Genomic DNA, 18,445 nt, shown 5'->3' on the forward strand with positions numbered 1-18,445 from the left:
TAGGAGTTTTCCCCTTCAGACAATCAACCAGCACGTCTACAAAGAGATCCTGCGGCGAGAAGAGGCCAGAGTTGCAGCAGGACATGTCGTGGCTGCTTCACCATGACAACGCGCCTGCTCACAATGCCCTGAGCATCCCACAGTTCCTGGCTGAGAAGAACATTGCCGTGCTGGAGCAACCTCCCTACTCACCCCACCTGGTTCTGTGGGATGTTTCCCTCTTCCCCAAGCTCAAGGGGGTCATCAAGGGGATCCGTTTTGAAGACATGGACAACATCAAGATGGCTGTGACAACGGAGCTGCGGAGGATCCCGGAAAAATCCTTCCAGGAGCGCATGGCGGCGTGGCAGAGAAGGCTGAAGGCTGGGGAAGTGTGTCAGACTCCAGGGGGATTACTTCGAAGGGGAAGACTTGTAGTTTGTAGTTTGGATTTGAAATATATCTTTTGTGACACCAGTCCTGAAACTTTTCTGACACACCTTGTATTTTGTGTTGGGAGTATGACAGTCACCTTGCCTATTTGTCAGAGAACTGTGTTCTCTAGCCCTGACTAGGTTTATAAGTCGTAAAACATGTCTAAACATTAAAAGGTACTCATGCAGTCATGTTGTTAAGAAAAATGTGTTCTATGGAAACTTTAGCAGGTTTTGAATTGCTATGGCCGTTTCCACTAGGCTCTCTTTATGTGCATGCCTGTGTCCGTGGGGGTGTGTTTGACAAAGATTAGTGCAAAGATTTCAGCCAGTCTCTTGCTAAGGTGACTTTTTTGATAAATAGCCCCATGGCAGGCTGGCCTTGCAGCATTTTCACAAGGAACAATGTGTTGTCGCTGATGTTTTTCTCCCACAGTTATACCACCACCTATACCCTGCACTGTTTTTCACTCTGGTCTTTGTGTTTTTTGATCTCAACCTCCCTAACAGAGAGAAAACTAGTGGAGTCCTCAAGGAAGGTGTCAAGCCGACCCAAGCCCCTGTCCATACTCCGCTCTCTAGAGGAAAAATATGTGGCTGCTATGAAAAAACTACAGTTTGGTGAGTTTCTATCTTCACTTGCATGGTTTTGTGTATGTGTGTTTTTGCACACATTAAAAATGACCACTGCTAATACGTCAGAGAATGAATCCCTGTTTTATGTGCATAAAAGCAACACCTACATCCAACATTTATGAACAGACTTCCCCCAAATATAGTCACTCTCTTCTGTCTCCCTCTCCTGCCTGATGTGCTCTATAATGCGTGCATACCCAAACTCAGAAAGGGAATTGAAATCAGGCTACTTTTCTGTCCTGCTTATCCCTTTTGTCTTGTCCATCACTCTCCATTCATCCATGTCATGATTAATTACACTGGTTGTGCTGTGTTGCAATTGATTTTGTAAGCAGCTTGATGTTTGAAGTAATTGCAAGTGACATGACTGTAAACAGCGTTGCTTCAGCGTGCAGACAGCATTGAAACAGAAAACACAAGACAGATAAAAGGCTTTATTTGGTTGCAACTGAAGAGTTTGCTCCTCACTTTATCTGTGAAACTATGTGTGGTTAAAGTGCTGATTATTTTTTCGAGCTAAACTTTTTAAAAGCTCCTTTTTTGCTAAAATTTTTAACATATAGCAAACAAAAATGATTTTGTCCCTCCCTAACAGCAGAATGATAATGAGGTGCCACCAGACCATTGTCGAGCACTGACACAGGACTGTGGAGAAAGCTGGACTAAGGCCTTGATCATGCACAGTTGTGCACACAGTCAGCCGTGGACACATACAGATGTGAAGTTTTTGTTATTGTACTACATTTGTAGTCTGCTGATGTCCCTTTCGAAAACTCCATTCATGCACATGTCCATACATCCTGAAGTTCATATCTAAGTGCTCTGCACGCACATACTACTGCTGAGCAGGTGAACTATTGCCCTTGTGCTGTACGCCATGCCCAGACAGAAATGAACTACACACAAATGAGTGCGGAGGCACTTGGTGAGTTAATGAAACTTACGTCACGCAGACCCTCATGGACTCAGAAAGTATAATGGCAGCCTAAGTGAGATGTGGCCCTAAATTATGAAGCAACATTGAATTTTGCAATAGCAGACACAAGACACTTTGAGCTTGTCTTTTACTGCTATTATAGTAAGAAAGAAAAAAGTGTGCTTCACATCATACTATTACCACTTAATGCCCCCTCTGCCTTTTATCGATACCTTTATTGAATTGCAGTTATGTTGCAGTAAAGATGGGGCTGGATATTGAAATTCTCCCATGATACTCTTAACTTCCTTGCTTATGTCTCCTCTCCATACAGACACCTTTGAAATGGTCTCAGAGGACGAGGATGGTAAGCTGATGTTCAAGGTTAACTACCACTACATGTCTCAGGTTAAGAATGCCAGCGATACAAACAGTGCAGCCAGATCTCGTCGCCTCGCCCAGGAGGCCGTCACCCTGTCCACCTCTCTGCCTCTGTCATCTTCCTCCAGCGTCTTTGTCCGCTGTGATGAGGAGAGACTGGACATCATGAAGGTAATGTACCACTTCAAGTTCTTATCACCTATATTAGGCCAAGTACTACTGTATTTACTTTTGAGTTAATGTGCAACCATACCACTTGGACATTCAGAGTTGGTTTTATGTCTATTTTACTTCTTGCTGTAAACTCTAAGTGTAACATTGTGTTTGGTTAAACTGTTTGGGAATGTTCTGTGTGGCAAGCCGAATTCACTACTTTGAAAACAAGCCAAGGCTGCACTTCCATAAGGAAGTTGTGTACTGTGCTTCTGTGCCTGATGTTTCTACCATATGACTTGTCATCGACAGCTCTTACTCATTTCCCCTGTGACATTTAAAAAATGGCGCTCAACCCGCAAGTTGATTAATGGTAAAGTCTCCTTTGCTAAATGTCAAAATCCTCATCTGTTGAACTGGATTTTGGCAGAAGAACATTCTAAATAAAGAAAGCAGCCTACCAACAACAAAGTTGGTATCAAATTAGAAACACATTAGCACACGACTGCATACAAACCTGCATGTGACTGCATTGTTGTAACACCTAGAAAAAGTGGAAATACATACGAGCACTAAAGAGAACAACAAACCTCATATATATATATATATATATATATTCCTAACTTACTGTGATCACAAACTGGAGTGAAAAAAATAAAATAAACTGTCCTCTGCTAAAAGTCTTGTCACAGCAGCACACTGTTTTGTTGCGCAAACATATTAGAATCTTCCAAAGTGAACTTTCCCCCTAAGAATAGTGTGGTCTAAGGAGCAGCATTAGCACAGAGGGACAGTGGTTGGTGAGGTGGAAACCTCATGTTCTGTGATGGGTCAGTACATCCTTGTACCTCAGCACTGTATCCTTGCATCTGTACCCTAGCAGCCCAATGCATTTATTCAACATCATCCAAGTGGCACAGTTGGTTTCAGTCTTTAATATTTCCACACTAGATTTACTTGACTTTTATTCAAATTGCAATAAATGTGCTGGCCCTAAATGTCCATGTCAAAGTAATCTTAATGTGTGAATCGAACTCAATGCCCTCCAGCATTCTTGCAAGTGTAGCTGCAGCATCATCTCAGTGTTACAAACCCTGATAACACTATTTAAGACCTATGTGGAGGCTTTGACAAGGGACAGGATGTTGGCATTTTTTTGAAAGACAAACATGATCACACTTTATCCTGGAGTGTGTCCATTGTAGATTGAGTAAGCCCGCTACGCTGACATGAGCTGTGCAATCACAATGGTGTGTTCAGTAGGAATATTTTAAATTTCTTAATCCAAGTTTGATCCAGGTCACTTTGTGATGTTGAGACTACTTTGCAGGACTGGTTGGTGTTAACTTGTTAGCCTACTAACTGCTACTGCTGGATTTTAGTGTAAGTTCCAGGTCAGTGTTGGAAATGGAGTTGTACAATGAGCTTCCTTGGAAATTTCTATTCAAGGCGTGAAGGTAGCAAATTTGCATTCGACACACACTGTCTATGTTTGCTTACAGTTCATTCTCCAGGTTTGATTTCCCAATGCACGTTAACAAAGTGCTTTACTACAGCCAGTTCTTAAATCCTATATCCTTGAAACCTGTCCTGTCAATGGAAACTCTCAGATATTAGAGGCATTACTGGTGATTTATATTATTTGGTTAGAAACACAAGCTAATCTCATTTAGTAAAGAAATAAATTGGATTTTGCCGCAAATGCCACAAGTGCTGTAGATGGAAGTAGTCTCTTTCTCTCTGCTCTTTTCACCCTTTAGCTGGTTTGTTAATTACATTGTTGGGGATGTAGAAGAGCCTGAAGCCTGAAAGAGGGTCCCCACCATTTCTCCATTAATATTTTGCCATTTCACCTTTGTTTATACTAAATTTACTGTTATCAGTGCATCCACCTTCCTTTAATTAACCCTCTGTCAGTGTGTGAATAATTGCTACCTTTTCTTGGGCTGTTTGTGTTAAAGCTTTTCCCTATATGTGTTTACAGGTTCTCATCACGGGTCCAGCCGACACCCCATACGCTAATGGCTGCTTTGAGTTTGATGTGTATTTTCCCCAAGACTATCCCAACTCACCTCCACTGGTCAACCTGGAGACCACTGGCGGACACAGTGTGCGCTTTAACCCTAACCTCTACAACGATGGCAAAGTGAGTTGAAAAATGCTCAGTCTGTTCATGTAAATCATTCAGTCAAGTTCATGTAAATGTAATTGAGGACAGATTCTTTTACCACTATAAATCTGAAACATGATACTGCATACATAATAATGAAATCAGCATGGCTTTGGTAATATATCTGTACGGAAGTCTGCATTTGCCATTACTGGGATAAGTTCAGCTTAACTGTATTTTGATCTTCCTTACATATGCAGTTTCAATGGTAAACATCAAAGTCAGTTTTCTCTTTTCATGTCAGTCTGCATTGCATATGCCATTTTTATCGTTTAAAATGTTTATTTACCACCCAAATTAAATCTATTAACTGACAAAATCACCATAATCTAACATAGTATAACCTTGCCATCATGACAATGACATTCAACAATCAACCTAAGCTGAAAAGATGAAAATTAATGGCAACGTTAACGGCAATTTTTTTGAATGTTAAGAATCCAAAAGGCCTTTTTCTGAAATCTGTCAAATGTATTCATTTAAATCTACATGGCAAGGAATCTGATTGGCTGAAATATGCTAATTGGAGGACTGTAATTTATGTCTCTAGTTGATTGATTTGTATTAGCAAACTTAGGCTTTATTTTCATGTTTCCAAATGCTGCATTCACACAAATAGAAAATGAAATGTTTAATTTGAATAAGCTGTAACTCTATGTATATTCACTTTACATTTGATATAGGCATCCATAAATTATCTGATATCATACAAAGTTGATGCTAACAACTTTAGATCTTTCCCATCATAATAATGTCTTTGCTACCAAAAGGTAGGCATTTCCTTTCCCTTCAGGGGCACACTTCAGACAATAATAAGTAATACAAAGGGACTTTTCATGATGCAGATTTACTAAAAACAAAAAATTCAGGTTCACAGACAAATTGGATTAAGGTGTAGCCCACATGGTATGCATGACATTATGCTGTCATGCTTGCATCTGTGGCCGTGTAGACTGTTCCTCTACATGATAACTAAGACAAAATTGTGTGTGAACACAGATTTCCCATAATTTACTCTCCTACCCCTTACAGATGTGTAGTTCTGATATGTAGATTAGATATGTAGCCTACTAAAACAAATGTGTCGGGACAAAAAATAATCTATGCTTCATAATAAATCAATTTGTTTAGCTAGGAACAAACAGATTTTTCTTGTGATCATGGTCATTCAAAATTTATTCCATAGATACTACAGACTTACACCACTGGTACCCCACATGAGAATGTAAGCTTTCTTAGGAACAAATTTCTATTTTGGCACCGAGATAATCCAGGACAGTCCAAGCAGCTCTTGCATAACATTACTAAATCTAAGAATGTCTCATCAGCTTGGTTCTTTCCCTGGACAGAGACAATATTACCTGTACATTCATATAAACATATTTGTGGTAAAAACAGACAATTTTAAATTACATCAGTAAGACAGTCCTTTACAATTTGATTTGTAAATAAAGCACGACTGACTGGTCTAACATTCTAAAAACAACAGTATGGCATGTCTGGCTAAGTCATGTAGTGACTGCAAAAGGAGTGAGAATCTGCAAAATGAAGCCCAGAGTTGAGAAGGTTGACATGCCATGCAGCTCTGACAATCTCTACTGACTGCACAGTGAGTCGTGATGAAAAGTATCTGGTTGTCTGTCCAGCACCTGATACAGGATTTGAAGGGTCAAATTAACCCAGTATATCTGAGGAGCTTCCTGTCCAGTTTTTATTTAAACTTGACATTTGGAAGTAGGCATCCCTCAAGGCTTGCGAGAATATGTAGAGCTCCTCCACTGTTGGCCTGGCTTCATTCCACTGAATAGTTGGGGTCAAGGTGTTAAAGCTCACCCCATCAGCTGCACCTCATTAGGCAGCCGCTGACAGTCCACGTGTACTTCTATAATGGGCCCAGACAGCTGCTATAAGAAATTCCTGGGAGTTCCTGCATCAGAAGTACAGCCAATGTGAAGAAAGCCACCAATCAGCACACTGATGAGTGATGGCAGGATGGTGGTTAAATGGAAGCAAGTGAAGGTAGATAGATTTTAAAAATCTTGTTGCTGACAGCTGTATTCAATAGCTTATATGTACGGTGATCTGAAGCAGCCACAGTGTTTTAAGCAAGCAAATAAACACTGAGGACAATTCTGATTAGCAAGCTTACAGTATGAGTATTAATTTTAAGCTAAGTAGCAGTTAACAGTTGTTGTAGATGCTTATTGTGAAACTCTTTCAAATATCAGTGAACTAAAATCAAATTCTAATCCATTTTGGACACGACAGAGGATGCATGGCAAATGTTTTTTTAAATACTTTAACTGTAGGCAACATTTTCCGAGTTGCTCATTTCTGTGAAAAATGAAGAATTCTCCCGACTAGGTAGTCTTGCTGACAGAGTGCACCTTTTGCTGCTCCCTCATTCAAGAAAATACCCTCAATATTAATAGTTCAATATGTGTGTGTTTTGTTTATTGACATTCTCTTGTAGAATTAGATAAAAACATGCCACTGTGCGTTAAAGCCAGGAGGCCAATATCTTAGTTTAGCTAAAAGACAAAAATAATGAAACGTACCAATGAAAACCTTAAAATCTCACCACATTTACACATTATATTTCATCTGGTCCAGGTGTACATGGAGTTTGTGCTTTGTACAAGAAGTTACATGCAGAAAATATGTAAATATTATGACAGTGTGCTGATTTGTTGGATCCTTGTGCTGGATAAGCTGTTAATAGTTAGTTAATACTTCCTGACAACAATTCATTGAATTGTGAAAGATGATTGTGCAAGCAACATCTAAACATAAGCTGCCGAAAGATATTTGTTCTGAATGATCTCAGCCTGTGTTTGGCACCTATTTAATGATCACGCAAGGCTGAAAAATGGCTGTTTGTGGTATATATTCCATTCTACTAATACTGATTTATCAATGTGTTTTCTTCTGTCTATGTGTTAATCAGGTTTGTTTAAGTATCCTCAACACATGGCATGGGAGACCAGAAGAGAAATGGAACCCACAGACCTCAAGCTTTTTACAGGTGAGATGGAGATCCATCAAGACAGAGTCACCTGTCTAAATGGATCAGCAGGACTGTTGTGTGAGTCTTTGTGTCGCAGGCTGTAGTTTATCACTGCCCTGTCATTACACTACCAGGAGCTCTGTATTAATGGGCTCAGTGTCTCGACAGCTGACATGAAGGATCCTTTTTTAAGTCGAGTTATTATTTTTTTTGGTGACAGTGTGTGGGTGCTAATCAAACCAAACACAAACCACTATCATTTGAGCCTCTGGGTTATGCCTGCTCACACACATCACTCATATTGAAGTCAGAATCAGTTGGCTTCAGTTGCACGTCTAGCCACCCCCTATCTTTTTTGTTACCCACTATGTTGACAATTCACTTCTAATGTTACACCACATGATATGTGTTGAATTCTAATTTATTTTAATTGTTTATTTTCTTCTTGCCCGATGCACTTAACTATATTTTATTTCTATTTGTGCTTGGCTACACAGGCAAAGAGGCCTCATTGAGATTCAGTGTAGCTGAACAGTCCTGCTATAAAATAATGTCGATAGAAAAAAGGGGCTTTAAGTAGATCTCAGTCACACTTGGGCAATTTATGTTCTTAAGAAGAATATTTCTGCCTACTCCATCAGGATTAGGCACATAATAGTGGAAAAGAAAACCATTGTGACAGATATTTAGTTTGTTTTTGTCCAAAAGGTTAGACATCCAATTTCTGCTTCTTTGCAAAACACCACATATCTAAATAATCCGTATTCTCAAAATGAAACATACCATATTCATGGAAACTGACCATTTATGTCAGTTAGACCAGAAAGAAGTCATATTTTTTGGACTATCTTTAGTATTTATTGACCAAATCAAAAAAATGAAACATCTGAGGTGGAAAAGTCAAAAGAAAACAAAAGCTTCTGATATGACGTGGAATAGCCCGATAGCATTAAGGGACTGCTGAGTATCCAAAAATGCATCCAGCCTTGTGACTGAACACAAAGGTTCTTAAAAACAGCATGTTGTCACACACCCACGTCATTATTTGATTGTTTGCTGTGCACACACTTGCATTCATTTTTCATATGTATTGATCCAACAGCAAGCCAGCTAGAGCCCTTGGAAGAGGATCTCTGCTCTTTTTTATATAATTCCCTCATTTGCAGGGTTGAAGAGTGCATAGAGATGTCTCCATTGATTATCATTCCAGTTACCGTGCTGCAGATCAATAATGGAAAATAAGGGGGTTGGTGAAAAGGAGACAGGGAAGAGGGCTGGAATCAAGCGGTCATCAACCAGGGTAGAAATCGGCTTTGAAATCAGGCAACCCAGTTGAAGAAAAGCACATTGCGTCAGTTGAAGGTCATTGGTATCCACTTGATGAAGCTTTTTCAAGTTCATCCAGCTCCAGCATGGCTGGGGCCAGCAGGCAGGCCTCCAAATTCAACATCGTCATTGTTGGTAATGTAGTGACTTGGAACAGACAGAGCGATGCAGGAGGACGCCCTTAGTCTCCTTGAGACAGGCCAAAGCATTAATCGAACTGTTAATAAAGATATATTGAAGGATGTATCTTTATGGGGCCAAAATATTCCTTCCTTTGTCAGGCTCTCTTCTAAGTGTCTACTGCCAAGATTATTTCAGACGCTGTAGATGTTGAGGACACTGAGTGGATGTCAGGCTAGTTTACCAATAGATCAGGGTTACACATAAATAGTTGGAAACTTAGATTGCAACTCTTCTAGAACCTACACCATGCAACCTCTTTATCATTAAGAGTCCACACTGGAGTGCTCTGTTTGAACTTCAGCGGGAATCCTGGATATATTAATCCCTCATTTCGTTTTTCCCTGCTTGTCCTTTCATCTGCTGTAGGTGCTAGTGTCGGTGCAGTCCCTCATCCTGGTGGCTGAACCTTACTTCAATGAGCCTGGGTATGAGCGCTCGCGTGGCACTCCTAGTGGCACCCAGAGCTCTCGGGAGTACGACGGCAACATCCGGCAGGCCACTGTCAAATGGGCCATGCTGGAGCAGATGCGTAACCCGTCGCCATGCTTCAAAGAGGTAAGAATCACTGTGTCACAAATACTCATCTGCACATTGTTTGTTGAAACCTAAAACCTAGTTCCACTATCCATTTTTAAATCTTTGTATTTTTGTAAAACACTAGCAAGCTGCTCTGCTCCATTATGACCACTTAATAACAAGTATTTAACATACATGTAACATATTTAAACTTACAAAAAACACACACACACACACACGCACAAAACAGAAAAAAGAAAAACAGAAAAAGATACATTGAGGGAAAAAAATAAATAAAAATGCATATATGCAAGCAAGTATATTCTGGCCACTTCTCAGTAGCGAATTAAAAATACTCCATCATTATTTAAACAAACTTTTTCATTTTTGTGATGTTTTTTTAATTCAACAGTACTTGGATTAAACCCTACAGTTGGGTTGAGCGAACTGTTTCTACCATCATCAAAGTGAAGATAAACTAATGTAATATAATAATTCCAACCTACAGTAACACAGTTTGCAGTCCAGTCTTGTAAATATCTCTCCTTCTGAAACTCTCACAATAAGGTTGAATGCATCTTGATGGAGACAGGTTTGTTTTGTGTATGCTGGGATAAGGAAAACAACCAAAATCCTACAAAACAAAATTACTCTGAAACAACTGTTAGTGAATACACTGACGGGTCATATTTTTGCACTTACGCTGAAGGTGCATATCCTCAAGTCTGAGGTTAACCTGACACTGAATGTATTCTAGACTGTGCCATAAATATGACAAGCATCGTGTATACCTTTTGAAATCCATTGTGGCTTATCGTTACCATTGTCCTTTAGTTCCTGCATCAAGTTAAAATCAGCACAGGATCACTTGTTTTGGGCATTACTATTTAAATATGCACAAAAAAATAATTATACAGAAGTGTTAGTAGGCGTGTGATTTATTTGAGAGAAGTACGCTTAATAATGACATTTAATATTCTAAATATTTGGGGCGGACATCCCATCCAATTTTGCGGTACACGTACAAATTTGGGCTCAATCAGCCTGTCAGCCTTTAAAGGTTTGGGTTGAGTTTCAGACCTCAACCCAAACCTTCAGTACAGACAGCTGCATGCAGATTCTGTTCAATTTAACACTTTTGGTCCTTTGCAGAGACGTTTTTTATATCTAATGTCTTCTTATACAAGGTCTTGAAGGTTTTTCTTTTCATTTCTACATTCAGTACAAAGTTCCAGTGGAATACAGAATGACCCCCCTAATATACTGACTACATGCTTCTGCCCTTCTTGACATTTAGCCCATTATTTTAGTCTAAAAATCAAACCAGGAAGCAAAAGCTGCCCTGAGGGCTGTTTAAAATACACTCCCCTCCTATTTATTCCTTGGTAGATGACATTATCTGGAGGTTGGCTTACCCCTCCTCCGCCTCTCCTCCTCACAGTTTTTGATTTCTTTCGATCCTTTAAATGGCCCGTGGTGAAACGGATAGTGTCAAGGAAGATAACAATCATTCAGCCTGCTCATCCAGCGCAGGCTCACTCAGAAATGTCAGAAAAGAGGTACTGAGAAAGAGAAGCACTTTGGAGAGGAAAATGAGGGAGGAAGAGGAGGTGAACAGAGGGAAAGAAAAGTGATCCAGGCACCCTGATTAGACTACATGGGACTGTAGAAAAACGTGGAAATAGTGGGATGTTGTGCAAAGGGAACCTTGGGTTTGCGGTTTACTGCTCATTAAATTTGTAAAACCTACAAATCCAATTTTAGTCTTAACTGTTATGGGGAAACTTTTTAATTTTAATTCTTCTGACCAATGTTCAGATTTAAATACATTTCTATATGTAAATCTCCAAACCTACATTGGTCATCAATATGATACAGAACAAGATCAAAATCCCAAACATTTTTTTTTACACGAAAAAAAACCCCCAATAAATCTGCTTGCATCATCCAATTTCTTGTCATCTAGATCCTCCCATGTGGCTTTTCTTTTTTCTTTTTTTTTTTTTTTAAATTTAAGCTGACTTGATAATATCAAGTGCCTGTACTACACTGCTTATTGTTCAGCCCAGAGGCCATAAATTTCATGCAATTCTTTTGTTTGAAAGCATGTTGTAGTGGGCTACATTCCTCACCTTTTAGTGTTATGTATCATTTTATTGTTTCTACACTCAACTTGGAAAGACTTGATAGAGTGTGGTAAGCCATCGAGGTGAGCATTATATCTACAAATGCATTTTTATTAGTCTGATCTTAGAAACCTGCAAAAACCACACAGCAATGATGGTTCTTAGTCAAAGATAAAAGCACACATAATGTTCACTGTTTATGTTTTTGTTTTTTTGTCAAGGAATTCGAGCCACAAGTTATCAGATACGTCATAGTTTTTCAGATTTGTTGCGGTTATGTGTAAAACCATCTGAGTTGAATTATTTGTATGAGCTGCGTTATTCTCTCCATGCATCCAGAGCTGCATGTATTTCTGTGGGATCTAGAGGTGAAATATTGTGCATCTTTTTTGGCACACAGCAGGAAATGCTTGTATTAAAGGGAAAAAAAATCTTGGTCCATGACATCACCTAGCTAGTCAGTGAAATGGACCGTTGAACCGAAAGATATTAAGAGGACATAGCAGGACTTGGCAATGCCACCCGGCTGAGCAATCTCACACATACACACATAGAAATTCGATTAAGCTTGGTGAGATACTCCCATGTGCTTTTCTCACCACCGGCCTTTTAGCACCTTTAAGTCCTCGGCTGAGGCAAACATCGACACAGGGAGGAAAACAGCTAGCCATGAACAATGTGGATTAGGTAGTCGAGTGAAACTGGGGAAGCAAAGAGAACATCTAAAACTATGTGTGCTAATATGTTCATGCTGAAGCCCTTTAGATAAAGTGATTGCGTTCTGATCAGGCTTGATTTCAGTGTAATTTTTACAAACATTGTGATGATGTAAAAATAATTGACAGTGTTTCATATTGGCGAGGGGCACAACTTTACCTCTTTTATACATTGTTGGCATCAAGCTAGCACTTTAGCATTTGCTTATCCTGATATGTTGCATTCACTCTGGTCATGAAACACATATATTCCACAGAGACAGTGCTAAGTGGTATCATAAAAGGAATGTCATGTCATGGAAGTTTGCTAATGGGTTAGCATTGCCTTTTACTTGATTAACTCAGCCTCACGTCGTAACCGTGCTAGCTGATATCTCCATGTTAAGTGTGTGTTGTTTCATTTAGTTTTGCCATTACCAGTCAGTAGAGAGTCATTAGGTGGATTTAGGAGGCATTCTCACAGATAAATGAGCTGCAGTAGTGATTACTCAGAGCAGAGCCACTGGTTTGTGTGACGATAGCTATGGAAATATGAGTCAGCTCAAATAGCTCCAATTATCCCATCTATGCCTGTCCTTATTTTCACATTTCTGTTATTTTTCTATGAATGTAACACAGTAGCAAGCTTTCTCTGACGTACGGTGATGCTTGATTGATAGTTTCTCCACACCGATTAAACATTGGTCAGTGAGAGCATCACCAGACCTGTTTTGAGATTTAGAATTATTATGTTTTTAATCAATGACAACAATAATGCATTTTAAAATTTGTCAAAGCAAGCGGAGGATGTGAAAAGAAGCCAAAAAACCACCAGGACTGGAGGAACTCTTTATTAAGATCAGCTCTTTACATTTTGATGTCTGTCAATCGTTCTGGCACACTGCTGCTTATTGAAGGATAACTTATGCATAGATAAGTGCAGTTATACTCCAGTGCACAGTTTAGTCTCCCACTTTCATTCTTGCTGCAGGAATTTATTGTAACCACATCAACGGAACACAGAGGAAACACAGCTTCTGTTAAAACACTGCAATTTGTGTATATGTGAAGTTTTTATTGGCAGAGTATTGCGATACTTCTCGAGTATCAGTACATCAGTACATAACTGAGTAAATAGATCACAACTGAGCCTGCTCAGCATTTTCATAGATCCCACAGAGCATGATGGGATGTTCATTGCCTGATTGTGCATATCAGCCTAATCCTGTGGGAGATTTTGGACTAACATGTTAGACAGTGCTCTCGACCACCATCGCCAAAATACCAAATGATGGAATATCTTATAAAGAAATATTCGGCGATCAAAATTGATATCCTGATTCCAGCACAGCGAAGGAATAGTTGGCTATTAGGCTATTGTGGTCCAGCCCTAGTATGAAAATCCACATTTTAAATACTCCGGTCATATTTGCACTTTGCCATCTTGCATCCCAACATCAACACAAACTTAAAATGAATGTCAAACAAACTATGGTTACCATGCCTGTCGAAATAAAAGTTTTTTCAAAATAAAAAATGAGTCCAACCTGAGATGCACATTATATATTATTTAATTTTGATCAGCTGTCCGCAACCCACCAGTTGAGAACCCCTGTGCTAGACTGTACTCTAATGTCCACCCACAGCCATGGATGTTTTATCCATTTTCATTTAAAGTGCTAAAGGACTCTCACACAGTGCAGTGGTGACCCATGAAACAGCTCAGGCATAGAGTTGGACATTGCGCTGTTCCAGAAGATGGTACGCATGGCTTGTTGAACATACAGTATTTTGACTTACATCTGCTGCCACTTGTCTGCTGACAGTGTGCTCCCTGCTGCAGCTCAGCTGATGCATCTTGAGACAGATTCTGTCAAGTCTCTTATTTGGCTAAGCACACCTTGTCACTCCTCATGAAGCACAGTCTTTAGCAGTTTGAATGTTGACACAGACATGTGGCTTTTATGAGTGGGAGTGAGAGGCACCCTCACAGTGACCCGTCTTTGTGGTTGAGCACAGATATGTACCACTTCTGTCACGTCTCTGTTCTGTGACTCATAGCATTGCTTTTGTTTTAATCCCTAGTAGATTTTTATGTATGTTTTCCTAACACTGTCCCTGTAGGTCTTTGGAGCCTGTCTTCCAGAATGACTGAAAATCAATTGAGCAGCTCGGTTTGTTCTAGTAGATGCCCTCCATATGAACTAGTTGGCCTCTGTCTTCTTGCAGCTGTCTGATTTTGCTGTTCAGCTTTATCAGAAGCCTCCATATCAACCTTTGCTGTTCCAGCAGGGTTCTCTTGATGAATAACAGGCTCTTAGCTGGCAACAGCTCCACTGTTCGCACCCCATGCTTGAGAAAGTTCAATGTTTTTACTCTAGGTAGGAAAATGATGACTTTGTTTTCTATCTCATTTATACAATATGTTTGTACTTTGTTTATGACTGCTTGATTTGGTAACCTGAATATCAGGACCAAAAAAACACCTGAGCTGAACTGTAAAGTTGTCTGGTAAAGTGATAGGTGTCCCACTGGCCTGCTTGACAACTACCTATGACCAGCAGCTTGTGCTCTTGACTGACTGAATCATCCATGCATCTGTTGTCACCATACCGCTTTATCCACTGGAGTCTATCCCAGCTGATTCAGGGTGAAGGCAGAGTTCATCCTGGACAGGTCACCAGTCTGTCACAGGGCTTCACAGAGAGACAACCAAGCACACTCACATTCACACCTACGGACAATTTAGAATCACCAATTCACCTGAGCATGTTTATGGACTGTGGGAGGAAACCGGAGAACCCGGAGAGAACCCAGACTGCACAGGGAGAACATGCAAACCCAGGTCCTTTTAGCTGTGAGGAGACAGTGCCAAATCAGCATCTTGCATGTATCAGTCATTTTGACCTCATCTTCAGAACTGTTGCTTCTTTATTACAAAAAATGTGTTCTAAGGCTGTGATGAGCTCAGCATGGATTTAAGTGGTCATGCAGGTGAGGTCCCTATAAAGAAAAAAAAAAAACAATCGGATAACATCAACTGATTTGGTTGGTTGTGTAAATTGCCTGTTTCCTCTAATCTGCTGTAGAGTTCCACTGTGGCAATAATATAATTTCACAGTCAGCAGCATTAAGTTTATATCCTTACATTATACTCATCTTACGGCATGAACATTGTTTTTTTTCACTCGGCCAGGACCAGGATCTTACTACTTATCATGGCAGTAAACTTGTTATATGTCAATGACCCCATGTCCTTTCTTCTAGTACCTCTTAGAACAACCTTTACGTTAGTCTCACTCCCTATAACGACCTTAGAAAAAGCTCGTGTTTTTTCCTCGTAAGCAGCAGTTGACAGAACAGTCTCGAATTCAGATCCACATACTGCCTTCCACCAGAGCTTACCAGTGTGGAGTGTGTTGTTGGGTTACTGCAATTGTTTCAGCTTTCCATTTCTTCATAACTTTTTTTAATGCTGTTGAAAGATGCTATGAAGTGGACATTGAACTAAGTGGTTTCAGTTGTTTTGTTACGTACATGTGTGTGACTATTAAATCTTCAGGGGTACTGAAAAGTGTAGCTTTAGACTTTTAGTTGGGTTTTTCTGAACTGTAGTGATACTAAAATTAGTACTTTTTGTTTTATTCTTACATGTTAGACCTCACAGATTCCTTTCAATTTTGTGCGCTCATTCCCTTACACATAGACAAACCGCAACAAGCTGTAGGTTTTTAAAGTCACACTTTTTTTCATGATTCTTTTTTGGCATTTGACCTTTATTTGTCAGCCTGTAGAGAGAAACATGGGTGTAGACAGTGGTGTGATAACTAGACTCCCATGCACTCACAGTGCTGTTCCATAGGTTCTTGCTGATGATGGTTCTACTGTTTTTCTGCTCATATGAGCGAAGGATTACTGGGATGTATTGGCACAGACAGCATTTATTTTTGGTATGAGAGTGTTGAGAGTCCAATGTTACAACGTACTATTTTTGGAAGCAGAGCAAAAGAATAGAGCACAGGCTTGAATTATGAAGCAGCAGATTGTCAGGTAGAATTAAGAACAATGGGTCGCATGTTAAAATATGGATCATTGTGTGAGTTTGTGTGGGACAGAAGGAACGAACGAGTAAATATGCGTGTTTAAAGTACAGGATTCACAAATGCAACAATCAACTTTGAAAAAGTTGGAATGCAGCTGTAAGGGTGCAATACAGAACCTGACTGATATACTGCTGAAATGTGGATTTTAAGACATAATAATTAGCTTTATGAGACAGTACTGAGGTGTTTTGTGTATACGTTGTACCTCACTACTTACAACCAAACATTTGTGGATCACTAAAGTCCAGCACTAACAAATGACTCTTCCTTGCACTGTTTCCATGCAATAATAACACCGTAAGATTATTTTGTTTCATTAACGTTAATGCAATTAATCCCGCCAGTATAAATGTGCCATGCTCTCCCACACCTTTCTCTACTTTCTTTGTGTCAGTCAGACAATGACCCTCATCATAACCAGTTAGTTCATCTTTCTCTTGTGTTTCATTAGCAGCTGAGCAGGCAGAGGACAGGAGTCAGTGGTTTGGCACACAGTGAACTCCAGTAAGAGCCTACATGTGGAGCCCCTCTTTATTTTTATCGCATCAACTATTCTTTTGAATCAAACAGCAACTATCAGGATGTAACTTAATTGTGACGTCCCCGAGGAGTCTCAGCCACAGGTTTTATGTGTGTTTGAGTGAGAGCAAAGGCAGCGTCATCACATTCACATCAACACTGAAGTGTGAAAAGGCCCCCAGAGCCACTGACAGGTGACACCCCTAACTCGCTCCACATCATCTCAGGCAATAAGCACCAGCACTGTCCCTCCTTTCAGTCTCACAGCATGAGGTTCAGTGCCATGGGCAAGACAATTTGATTCATTGCGGTAAAGAACGGGCGGGTGTATGACAGATCGTGCTGCACGAATAGTATTGGAGGTTGAATCCACTTCTATATATTCTTGTGCTGACATTTGGAGGCCGTGCTCGTGTGGATTGAGAGCCGCACTCCATGAACCTTCCACAGCTGCAGAATTGCTGAGCGGTAAACACTTTGAGTCACACACAATAGCCTTTCCATTTATTACAGACAATATCACATAGTAACTCTGTCACACACACAGCAAAATGTTGAGAATCTGTCGTGACAGGGAGTTGGATTGTTCTGTTGAGTACTCTGTATCTCTGTGCAACTGATTAGTCTTAGAGAGACAACTGTGTGTTGGAATAACCAAAGCTCAGGTGTTACCTTTCCTTTTAAGATGTGTGTGTGAAGCTCTAGCTCTAGTATCCAGCTCAGCACTGTCATCTTTTCTCAGTCACATGATGAAATATTAGGATGTACAATTATATGGAAGCAATATCGATGGAAGTGGCTTAGAATATGTGTGTCTATAAATTACTCAAACTGTTTGCTTTGGTAAAGAACTATAATGTTCATGTATGTGTTACATGTCGTTCACTGATACTTGATGTTGATATAAAGACACTGGATGTTCGGGTGAATATCGTAGGCCTGGACAATGTTCCAACATGAGACCTGAGTTTTAATACTGATACCAAAATTATTCTTTCTTCAAACTTTATTTGTAGAATGTAATTCTTGATATTTAGTAACATGTTCTGGCTACAAAAGACATTAAATTAATTTGCATACCTAACAACTTAGTCTTGTCCTCGTTAACTTTCACCCAAACTTCTTGTCCTGCATGTTGGGAAATGTTGGTAACATTCATGCAGTGAAAGATGAAGCAGTTTAAAGCTTATTTTATTCAAAAGCAACATGAGAAGAGAGAGGAGGATATCCCAGCTCAGATACAACTGATGATGAGGGTGCAGGCAGGGAGATACCAACTGACCCAGGAAAAAAAAGTACTG

General features: G+C 39.9%; 1 protein-coding gene across 10 annotated transcripts in view; it reads left to right on the plus strand.

Annotated features, from left to right (window-relative positions):
* birc6 (baculoviral IAP repeat containing 6) overlaps positions 1 to 18,445 on the plus strand; it is a 132,122-nt gene that overhangs the window by 104,531 nt on the left and 9,146 nt on the right. For all 10 annotated transcript variants that reach the window (XM_008306820.1, XM_008306824.1, XM_008306828.1 and 7 more), the window contains exons 67-71: positions 924 to 1,034; positions 2,300 to 2,517; positions 4,484 to 4,645; positions 7,617 to 7,694; positions 9,552 to 9,740. In XM_008306820.1, coding sequence (XP_008305042.1) covers positions 924 to 1,034; positions 2,300 to 2,517; positions 4,484 to 4,645; positions 7,617 to 7,694; positions 9,552 to 9,740 — 758 coding nt within the window. The remainder of the gene's footprint in view (positions 1 to 923; positions 1,035 to 2,299; positions 2,518 to 4,483; positions 4,646 to 7,616; positions 7,695 to 9,551; positions 9,741 to 18,445) is intronic.

The sequence above is a fragment of the Stegastes partitus genome, unplaced genomic scaffold (genome assembly GCF_000690725.1).
Source record: "Stegastes partitus isolate 25-593 unplaced genomic scaffold, Stegastes_partitus-1.0.2 Scaffold47, whole genome shotgun sequence".
Taxonomy (NCBI): domain Eukaryota; kingdom Metazoa; phylum Chordata; class Actinopteri; family Pomacentridae; genus Stegastes; species Stegastes partitus.